This window comes from Lipotes vexillifer, unplaced genomic scaffold (assembly GCF_000442215.2).
Source record: "Lipotes vexillifer unplaced genomic scaffold, Lipotes_vexillifer_v1.1 scaffold108, whole genome shotgun sequence".
Taxonomy (NCBI): Eukaryota; Metazoa; Chordata; class Mammalia; order Artiodactyla; family Lipotidae; genus Lipotes; species Lipotes vexillifer.
In genome coordinates this window covers 1,281,529-1,293,593 of record NW_006781176.1, presented here as the reverse complement: position 1 = coordinate 1,293,593, position 12,065 = coordinate 1,281,529, and the positions used below count along the sequence as shown (strand labels likewise).

General features: G+C 40.0%; 1 protein-coding gene across 1 annotated transcript in view; it reads right to left on the bottom strand.

Annotated features, from left to right (window-relative positions):
• TMC1 (transmembrane channel like 1) overlaps positions 1–12,065 on the bottom strand; it is a 103,012-nt gene that overhangs the window by 19,047 nt on the left and 71,900 nt on the right. The window contains exon 13 of the mRNA XM_007454500.1: positions 9,867–9,995. Within this exon, the coding sequence (XP_007454562.1) occupies positions 9,867–9,995 (129 nt within the window). The remainder of the gene's footprint in view (positions 1–9,866; positions 9,996–12,065) is intronic.

The following is a 12,065-nucleotide window of genomic DNA, read 5'->3' as shown; positions in this document are numbered from 1 at the left end:
GCGTCCGGAGCCTGTGCTCCGCAACGAGAGAGGCCACAACAGTGAGAGGCCCGCGCACCGCAAAAAAAAAAAAACAAAAAAAAAAACAGAGAGACCAATACAATGAAAGTTTAAGAAGTTATTCAACTCATTGTCCAGTGTTCACGCCTAGATGATACCATCCTACTCAGGCCAGCAGCACCAGTCTGTTCTTTGTACACAGGGGACACCAACTGGAACTGAGGTGGGCATCTGTCCTAGGAGGACCCATCCAAAGGCTTCCTGGTGACACATTAGGCATCTTAGAAAGAAAGCTCTGTCAATGGAGTAATGCTAATTAGCAAAGACAATAAAGCTGGCTCCTATTTAATTTGAGATAGAGAATAATCAATCAGGAAATTGACTAACTGGTAACAAGAGAAAAAGCAAACAGCAAAAAATATAAAGTGAGAGGACCACAAAGAGAGAGTAATAGAGTGGCAGGACCTGATTACTGCCCCAGAGCCTGACATCTGCAGGTGTGGCTTCAGACCACATGTATTCTCATAATAACTCCCTCCCTAGCACACATATATACGCACAGCACAACGCTCATGTGCACACACACACATACAAAATCAAACAACCTGAGTGTCTCAGTTTTTCTTAAACCCAAGCACCCAAAAATATATTTGTAAGAAGATAAAATAGGTCTCTGATTTGGAGCCCCAACAAACCTTTCACAATTTTTGAACACTCTGCCTCAAGAATTCTTGAATCCAGGCATCAAATTCATCACTTCCCAAAAGGCAACAGTACTCTCCTAGTTAACTGAAAGGTATGCGCGATGTGCCTTGTAACAGATTCAGGGAGTAGATGCCAAGTCTGACATAACAAGAATGGTTAAATAGCAAGATATAATAATGATACATAATGAAAAAATAAATAACCCTATATAAGGAGGACAAAGATGACAGATGATTTCAACAAAAATTCACTCAAGATACTACTAAAGAATATACAAAGTGTTTCACTTAGTTTGCAGATCATCAAGAAGCTTAATGTTCGTAAGATGCAAAGGTTGACAGTTTTTGCTCTAAAATCAACAATGAAAAAAGTGTGGTTTTCATGGAAAACGAAGAAAATGAATTGCTTCTAATCTGAAGAAACGTTAGCTCTGAGTCTTTCTCTTTCCCCAGGAGCACTTTGCTCTGGATCAACTCCCCTTTTCTCCTGGAGCCCTGTGAGATCACAGAACACATGTGACAAATGCTCAGTTGGTGGTCTGAACCATCTGTGGCCTTGGAACAGCTCTTCTCTGTGTCCGTTTAAGAATCAAACCTTCAACCTTGGCCTCTTTAGAAGAGTGTCAGATTTAGCCCACCAAACTAAGGAAAATGAAAAAAATTCAAACTTTTAGAAGTACATTTCTTTTATTCTCACAAGCATACAAACCTCTTAAAGGCCATTTGAGATGAGATATTTTTATAACCAGGTGACCAGAAAAGCACAAAGGACACACTAGGAACCCTTGGTTTCATACTGTGTGTGCAGCAGGGGCAGCTGGAGGAATAAAATCTTTGATGCATAAATTGATTGACCGGATGCAGAGAAAGGGTACCTCCACACTCCCTACTGTGACAAGTGGTTTTGTGATACAGACACTCGTCTGGGATTCAGACTCGAGTATGAGACTTTGCCCTGCCATTTGCTCACTGAGTGAGCTGAGCCAGTCACTAATCAATTCAGGCCTCAGTTTCCTCACAGATAAACTAATGAAATGAACTAGATCAGGGGTTGTTGCATTATGACCCATGAGCCAAATCTGGACCACCAACAATTTTTGTAAATAAAGCTTTTTTAGAATATAGCTACATTCATTCATTTCCGTATTGTCTATTGCTGTCTGGGATGAAAACAGGAATGTCACAGTTACAACAGAGACCATATGGCCTGATGCAAGGGAAATCACTTGTTTTCCTCTATGATTACACTCTACTCATGATACTTCTGACACAGATGTATAGGTTCTTCCCTCAAACCAAGCATTTCCCCAACTTTCTGTGGATACCATCTCTATGTCCTACAATTTAACTCAATTCTGACACTAACTGTCCAGAGTTGGCACAGATCCCACAGGTTAAGGTCTTGGTGCCACAAGACTGCCCCACACTTTAGATGAAAGCCTCACACTTTAATCAAAAGCTCAGGTTGTCACCTATGCTGACTGATGGGCTGTAAACTGGAGATTCTCACGACTCCCTCCTTAGCTTTGATCATTTGCTAGAGTAGCTCACAGATCTCAGGAAAACAGTTTGTTTACTAGATTACTGGTTTATTATAAAAGGATACAACTCAAGAACAGCCATATGGAAGAGGTGCATAGGGCAAGGTACGAGGGAAAGGGTACAGAGTTTCCTTGCCTTCTCCACGTGCACCCTCTTTCTGGCACCTCAATGTGTTCAGCAACATGGAAGTTCTCCAAACCCCAGGGTTCAGAGATTCTTATGGAGACTTCATCACAGGGAAAATAATCAATCATTAACTCAGTCTCCATCCTCTCTCCCCTCCCTGGAGGATAGGGGGATAAGGCTGAAATTTCTGAGTTTCTAATTATGGTCAGGTCTTGACCAGCCCCCAAACTGAAGCTATCCAGGAGCCCACCAAGAGCTGCCTCATTGGAAAAAATAATGCTCCTATCACCCACAATATTCTAAGGAATTCAGGAACTCTGCATCAAGAGCCAGGGTTAAAGACCAAATATAAGAACAAAAGATGTTCCTAGCACCATCACTGCTTTGTAAATTACAAAAATTTTAGGCGCTCCAGCCGGGAATTGGAATGAAGACCAAAATACATATTTCTCACTACACCACAATAACATACTTGCAGAAGTGAAAATACTTATTGTGCAATCTTTTACAGAGAAAGTTTGCCTACTTCTGAACTAGATAATTTCTAAGATCCCTTTCTAATCTAAAATCTGTAATTGGTTGACTCAGTTATTAAAGAATTGCTTCTTGGGACTTCCGTAGTGGTGCTCCCAATGCAGGGGGCCTGGGTTTACCCCTGGTCAAGGAACTAGATCCCACATGCATGCTGTCACTAAGAGTTCACATGCCACAACTAAGGAGCCCTCGAGCTGCAACTAAGCAGCCCACATTCTGCAACTAAGGAGCAGGTGAGCCAGAACTAAGGAGCCGGTGAGCCAGAACTAAGGAGCCTGTGAGTCGTAACTAAGGAGCCCGTCTGCCACAACTAAGACCCAGCGCAACCAAATAAATGTTAAAAAAAAAAAATTGCTTCTCTCTAAACACCTTAAAAATGGAATTTATACTCCATTCATTAAACTCAGAAACTCCCACTCTAAAAACGAAACAAATGAAAGAAAGCAAACACACACACACACACACACACACAACACACACACACACACACACACACACACACACACACACACACACAGGGTATGAAATTCAAGGCTCATTCTTTTAGAGGTGGATTTTTAAAAATATGAGATCATACTATAGTTTCTTTTTTTTTAAAGCCAATACACTAATAATATGAGTGTAAATCAATTTGCAAAGTGTTGCCTCTAAAATATAAAAAGCTTAAAGGTAAATGATGCTTGAGAAAAAACAGGTTTTCTCGTAACCCGAGTTAACAAAATGATTCAAATGGAGTAAGTGTAATAAAGTCCCTAAGGGCTGCTCATCCATAATAAGATTTTTAGGGGCCAGCAACAGAGAAGCCAATTTGGATTTGGGTTGGGGTCCGTAATAGTCAAGGAACTAGAAATTTTCTTGCCTTATTTTTAGACCTTTGTTTGTGGTGGGCTAGAGTCAGTTATCTACCCAGAAGGAAAACATATGGTACTCACTGGATGAAAAAGCCTGAGAAAACCCATCCTCTCTCTGCAAGTTTAATTATCTGGGGCAAACCATCAACCTCTGGATATTGTGAAATGCAATTCAGGATCTCAGAGATAATTCTGTCATTGCAATGACCTGCCTGACTTTCGTCACACAAATCTCATTTCCCACAGCTGGAATCACACTGCTTAGAGCTGCAGGCTAGCCTGGCCTGTGGCACTGGGGCAATGGCACTCAAGGGTGGTCCCCAGGCCAGAAGCAGCATCAACATCTGGGAACTTTTTAGTAAAGTAAATTATCAGGCCCTGCCCAGATCTACTGAATCAGAAACCCTGTGTTTTCATGTGCCTTCAGAGCATTCTGACATATGCTCAAATTAGAGAACTACTAACCTAGAACAAATCCAACCCTCGTCTACTAGGTTGATTCAGCACCGCAGAGCTTTGCACTATAACCCTAGTTGCCTGCAGATAGACTCCGTCCAGTCCAGCCTATTCTGTCCCTTTGCCCATGTTCTCACACCTTCGTTGGATACCCATGACTTCTTACTGACTCTTTATCATGCCATCTTCCTGGACTGCTAAATAGTATCTCATTCCCAGAAAGGGAATATCAGTTTATTTCCTAATTCTATATCCCAGCCCCTCCTGCTAATTCCATTCTACAGCAAGAAACCTGTCTAGGCATTTGACTTACAAATGCTATGGATCTGCTCATGAATTAGTCATGCTTTGGCAGAGCCCTTGAAATTTCTAGGGGTAAGCATTACAGTGAAAATTCAATATGATGGAAATCTGGTTGATGGCTTTGAAGTCAATCAGATGTGGATTTCAGTTCTACCTCCACTACTGACCAGTTATATGTCTTTGAGCAAATTATTAAAAATCTCTAAACCTCAGTTTACTGTAAAGTAGAAAAATATTATCTACCTCATAGCGTTGCTGGTATGGTTACACAGAATAATATATGTAAAGTATTTTGTAGATGTTCTAACACATGGTAAGCTCTACATAAAAATATAATACAGTATAATAATGATTAGTAATATACTCTGATGGTCTGTGAATCATATGCCTCTTATTTATGGGTAATCTTGCACTCCATCAGATCTCAGGAAAATCTCCTATATTTTCCATTCACATAAATTCAACAAGGAGCACCTTAAAATGTAACTTTCAACAAGGTTTAAACAAGCTGAGGTTTTAATTAGATTGAACATACTCTTACCCCATGCCATGTATTCAGTCCATTTCTTCCTGGATACTATTTACCTACTTCATTGACAAATGGCAAGGATGGTGTCAACATAAATTAAAGTGAGAGTTAAAGGCATTCTGTGTTGAACTATTGCAGAAAACCCAGAGTTTACAAGAGGACTGAGGGCGGTTTTGCTGAATCAGGGTGGTTAAAATCCTTTCTGGGAGCAAACCATTCCACTCCCATGAGTCAGTGAACTCTTTAGAAACGTTGAGAACTACCTGCTATGCTCAGAGAAGTCTTAGGAAAGATTAACTTACATTACATGGTCTAACAGTCTGCTCCTAGCCAGTAATTTTCCCACCTCAATTCATCTTCATAGGTTTGTTGTGGCAATACTTTGGCCATGAATTTATAACTGGAAAATATACAGTCACTTTTAACCCAATTTACTCAGATATAACCAGTGTATAATTCAGTATATTTAACAAAATGGCTTTTCCAGAAGGATATTTCATTGTCCTTATTTATTCACTGGCTATATACTTAGGCAACTCCAATTCAGACTCTTAATTTTTTATATGTAAAACAAAAGCATTATGACTGATTTTGCCAAAACTCCACCTAACCTTAACATTCAGTGAATCTCTGAATCTAATGCTGGAGGCTGCAGAGTTTAGACTTTATAGAGTTTAATTATTGTTATAAAAGTGAATGAACTTTTTCAAAAATATCTTCTCTACAACTGAGCAATTCAACCTAGAGAAATTTCTCATAAGGAAATAAGTTTTACATAAGATTATGATTTATCTATGGAGATATTTATCTACATGGCTATAAATAAATACGATCACAATGTTTAATATAATAACAAAACATTAGGTACAGTTAACTAACAACAAATAAAAAATAACTAGTTATTGTACATTCATATGTAGACTATCACACAGCCATTTAAACATTATAGAAGACCAGTTAATAACATAGAGAAAAGGTCACTGTTAGGTGTAGAAAAGCAAGTAACTAGTCAATAGGACACATGCCAATATATTTTTATAAAAATCTATAGTACTATATATAAATCTATAGTACTTGTTTATCTACATATAAATAAATACTAATACTCTACAATTCAATTAACTAAGTAATGTTGTGAGTGGTGGGATTACCTGTGATTTTTATTTCCATATTAAGCTTATATTGCCTTTTCCAGATTTTTAAACAATGAACTGGTATTATTTTTAAAGTTCAGAAAAAAAGTTTCTTTTTTTGGTGGCAGAAATGGACACATTTTTCTCTTTCATTCCTGAAAGGATTCTTAAAAGTATCTTCTCTGCCCATCTCAGGCTCTCTTTTGCTTCATGACAGGTACCTTCTGGAGTCATACTGGCAATTAGTAAGTCCAGAATATCAAAGAAACATTCTCATCAGCCTCTTATCCTCTAAAACATTTCCATTTTAGATTTCTGCATCTCTGCCTGCACCACCCATACTTTCCAGCTGCTGGGCCCTGCCTTCCATCAGTCCATCCACTGAGAATTCTTTCTTCCATCTCAGTCTTTTGAAATTCTGATCCTCCTTCAAGACTTGGCTCAAATGTCTCTTACTCCATCCTGTCTTTGTATTTCTATTGATCTCTCCCACAGTGGTTTCGCCAACGTGCAATTACATTTCCTGCTCTGTGCTGACAACGGGAGCTTGCAGGATTAAAGGGTAGCAAAGAGTGTGAGGAATCGGTGAATGAATGTTCCACCAGAAGAGGGCAGTAATTCCTCAGCTCCAGCCAATTTCTCCAGAGTGGGAATATGGGTCTAATGTTGTCAGGACTTTCAATATGTCAAGAAAAACAAGAAATCCACATACATAAATTTTATTTTTGGCTGTGTCGGGTCTTAGTTGCAGCATATGGGATCTTTCGTTGCAGCACGTGGTCTCTTCATTGCTGCACGCGGGCTTCTCTCTAGTTGTGGTGTGCGGGTTTTCTCTCTCTAGTTGTGGCGCACAGGCTCCAGAGCACGTGGGCTCTGTAGTTTGCGGCACGCGGGCTCTCTTGTTGAGGCGTGTGAGCTCAGTAGTTGTGACACGCAGGCTTAGTTGCCCCGCAGCATAGGGGATCTTATTTGCCTGACCAGGGATCGGACCCGTGTTCCCCGCATTGGAAGGCGGATTCTTTACCACTGGACCACCAGGGAAGTCCCAAGAAATCCATATTTTTTAAATGTAAAACTCCACACTGGGCTTCCCTGGTGGCGCAGTGGTTGAGAGTCCGCCTGCCGATGCAGGGGACACGGGTTCGTGCCCCGGTCCGGGAAGATCCCACATGCTGCGAAGCGGCTGGGCCCGTGAGCCATGGCCGCTGAGCCTGCGCGTCCGGAGCCTGTGCTCCGCAATGGGAGAGGCCACAACAGTGAGAGGCCAACGTACCGCAAGAAAAAAAAAAAAACCAAAACCAAAACCAAAACAAATAAAACTCCACACTTTAAAATATTAGCTCATAAAAACAAACACACACTGCAGACGAGAGAAAAAAATATCTGTCAGTTGAATCTAGCCTGCAGACCCACGTTTGCAACCTCTCCGTAGGCTTACAGCTTTTACATCTGTGTATCCTCTTGTCAGCAGGCACAGAGGTTTGCTCATAATGGTTTGTACATAGCAGGCACTCAGCTGTGTAAGCTATCCACCTGGTGGGTCAGTGATAATAAGATCCATATCAAAGATCCATCATCCAACCTTAATGATTTAAAACTTGTTTTGCTGCTGAGCTTCTCTCTGATGAGCCTTCCAAAGGTAACATGGAAGCAAATTCACTCTGTCTGACCTAAAACAGAAAGTTGTCTTTTTTCCTGTACTTTGTTCTAACCCAAGAGCACTGTCAGCACTCAATAAATAATAAATTACGGTCATATAATTACAGCTTTTATGCATCCAGGTCATGTTATATTGACTTCATATTTGAAGCAAAATTTTCTAGCACTTAAGAAGAAAGCAGTTAGGGATCAACGGCAAACATAAGCCAAGTGATGGTCTAAGAAAGAAATGGCAATTTTTATGTCTGCTTCAGAAGAGCTGAATCAGGCAAGGAAAATAGAAATGAAACCATGCCAGCTGAATACCTCATAGCAGGGAATGGTAAAGCAACTCAAGGGCATTCTGGATCTATAGCATTACCTCACTGTCGTCCACCAAACAGTATGACCTTACTGCTTCTGGCTCCTCCAAGGAACACTTTCAGTGAGAGAGACAGATGACCTAATAAAAGGTACAATCTCAAAGTCAGGTAGCCAGGTATAGAATCTAGCCTGGAGTCTTGAAAACAGTTCTGAACGTAGGACTTGTCCAGAAACTAGAGGGCATGAGACAGGAGGAAGACCAGCAGGGAAGGATATCCCTTCACTGGTGAGAAGAGAAACATCATTAGCTCAAGAATACTAGGGCAGAATTGATTCCAGGGCACATCCCTGGAAGCAGGCAGAGTTCTGTCAGTAGACGGCGTTGCCTTGATGGTGCTAGGATGTGGAGGTTCAACACTGAGTCAGCCAGTCCAGCCAGTCAACATAATACCTGCCATGTGACAAGCACAGCTCTAAGCATGAGGTCAAGGCCTCTGTTTTCAGAAAGCTTTCATTACAACAGAGGGAGACAGATAATAAGCACGTTCAAAAAAGGAGATGTCAAACAGTTATACATCGTATAAAGAAAATAAAACTGTGCTGAAATAGAGAGTGCCTGATGGGCCACCTTGGATTGGAAGGTCAGAGAAAAGCTCAAAGGAGGTGACATATTAGGGGTGAGTCCTTAATGACAAGAATCAGCCCTGGCAAATTCTAGGAACCTGCACCCCTAGAGGGAAGAACAATTTGGGCAGATGCAAGGAGCATCTTGTGTTTGAGCATAAGAAAGACTCCCAGTGTTTGTGGACTTTACAAAGCAAGAGCAAAAGTGGTAGGAGATGAGCTCAGAGAGGAAAAAAGCAGCAGATCACACAGGGTATCGATGGCCTTGAACAGGGATTTGAAATTCATTCTAAATACTTAGAAGCCACTGGAAATACTTGAGCAAGTGAGTATGAATACTATCAACTCCTCAGGTCCTATTTCCCAAGATGACAGTTTCATTTGCAAAAGGCGGACAGAGAGGTGTGTGCTTTGCTGCCGCTCTCAAACTTTGTTGGGGGACCTGGGGTTGAGCATAGTGGGGGGCTGGTGATGGAATCAAAACCAGTGGGGCTCAAAGAAACCTGTGCTGTTGTTGTGGGGAAGGAAATCAACTTGCCGGAATTCTACTCCACCAGTTGCCAGAGCCCTATCAGTACCCTGGGCCTTTCAGAGCCCCCTGCTTGTGTCTCTGCTGAGCTCTCATTAGACTGTGAGCTTTATGAAGCAAGCAGCGTATTCATTGACTCCTTTCTCCCCCCAGCGTACTGCACAGTGATGCACTTGATAAGTGTCCAGCAGTTGCTTAGTAGAATTCAAAGCAAACAGAAAATGTGTAGTTGATACTACTCATCTTGCCCTGCTTCTAGAAATGCCAGCAAGCTTCATGGGGAGGGAGCTGACTATGGGCCCAAGATTTATTGAGTTCACCATTTTAACAGATAGGTTGAAGTCCGCTGCTTTAACCATCTGTAATTTTACTAGAATCTATTTTTGCTAGACTATTGTAAGCCATGAGACTCAAGTCTGACCCCCTTCTGAATTAAAACTATACTTATTGGTCTTCATTTATTGCCAGCTAAAAGACAATCCCACCTCCTAAATTCTTCTTCTTGCATGGTATATGTAAATAACTAAGCACAAAGGAATAATCTGATAAGAGAAAAATGAATATCACACTTACATATCCATATTCCAAATCCCAGCACCAGCAGTAATTGCAAAACCTCACAAAACATGCTCGGAGAAAATCCCCAATGAGAATTGTGACGTAGGTGGTCAGAACATCAGAAACGGTCAGCCGCACAAATTCCTGTTGAGATATTATCTGTATTAAAAGGAGCATTTCTCCCTTCAAATGGTCCTAATGTTAACATCGAATTTGTCCTGCTTTCTAAATAGTATTAATTTGAAAACTGCAACTAATGGTAAAGAAACTAGTTAGGCATATCTAGCAAGTAAAAAATGTTTCACCCCTATTTTATTAGTCTAAAAATAATTATTTCCTGCTCCAAAACCACTGTATCAGAAGTCTTTGTACTGAGAAACTTTTATAAGCATGACATGAGAACACAAAACAGGAAAATAATGACAACACAGAAGTTTAAAACGTGAATCTGGCAAACAGCAGATAATAAAATAAATTTTTTATTTATAAAATTAAAAGACAAGCTTGGAAAAAGTACTTGTGGCATATATGATGGAACTTTTACAAATCAGTACAACAATAGATGGGCAATTCAATAAGGAAAAAAATGGCAAATGGCACAAATAAGAAGAAAATATACAGTTAATTAAAATATTCAAAAATACCTAAATCCCACATTATAAAAATACAATTAAAACAATAAATTGTTGCTCCACACAGTGATAAATATTTTAAAATCCATGCTTTTCCATATTGGTGAGAGTGTGGTGAAATAGGCACTGTCGTAAACTGACAGTTAGAAGGGAAAGTTAGACTGGTGCAACATTTGTGTGTGGGGGGACGTTTGTGAAGATCCATCACATTTTTAAGTGTGTGGAATTTTATTAGGAAAATCCACTTCTAGAAATGTATCCTATGGCGGTATTAGCACAAATGTCCAAATCTATACATATAATTATGAAAGCATTGTTTCTCCCAGATCAAAATTGGAAGCAATTCAAATATACTCAAGAGGAAATTAATTAAATAAAAACGGGTGTCCACACAACAGAATATTGTGGGCTCTTAAACAAAGTGCTATTGTGATTATGGCTGCACAACAATGTGAACATATACCAAAACCCACTGAATTGTGTACTTTAAATGGGTGAGACATATGGTATGTGAACTATATCTCAATAAACTTGTTTAAAAAGCGCTCAAATGCTATGTTCTGATAAGAAATGGATTGCTAAAAATTTACAAAATAGGATATGTAGCATGAACCCACTTATTAACAAAAAATCCTACGCATATATACATGCATGTATATATGTATATGCATAACATGTATATGTATAGAAAAGGTCTGGAAAATTAGAAACTTTTTACCTCAGTGGTGTGGACTTGAAGTTACATGCAAAATGTGTATGCTGTGGGTTAGAGGGGAAGTTCACTATTTCCTCATGGAACTTATAACAATAGGCAATAAATAAAAGAGTAGACATATAATTATAAATTTTCATTATGATCGTTCTCTTCTGCTCTTTCCTTTCTGCTCCTTCCCAATAATTCGTGCCCTATGATTGAAGATATGGAATATCTAATAAGACATATTTTTCCAGAAATACAGTGTTCTTCTATAATAAAAGAAGTCTTCTGGTTTTTATTTCCAGCTACCTATATAATCTCACCTCTAAAATAACTAGTGAGAAAGAATCACATCACAGGGCAAGGCCCATTTGACTAGCAGTTATCTGGTTAATTTCCAGTCCCACAGTTCAGAGCACTGCTTCCTAAACTCCAAGTAGTCGTGTACCACCTTCACGATTCTTGCCATGTCCAAGTACTATCTGAAATATTATTTACCTAATATTTCTTTTAACTTTAATATACTTTATTTTTTTAAAATAACTCTTATTATTGTAAATAGAAGGTGTATAACATCTGCCATAAACAGTAGTTAACTATAATATAAATATATTAAAAGCTAAAAAAATTATACTGAAAACTTTAAACTATAAATGTAAAAGAATTATCTTGGCATTAGTTCCCATCAAAAGTAGTGCCTGGGGCTTCCCTGGTGGCGCAGTGGTTGAGTCCGCCTGCCGATACAGGAGATGCGGGTTCGTGCCCCGGTCTGGGAAGATCCCACATGCCGCGGAGCGGCTGGGCCTGTGAGCCATGGCCGCTGAGCCTGCGCGTCCGGAGCCTGTGCTCTGCAACGGGAGAGGCCACAGCGGTGAGAGTCCCGCG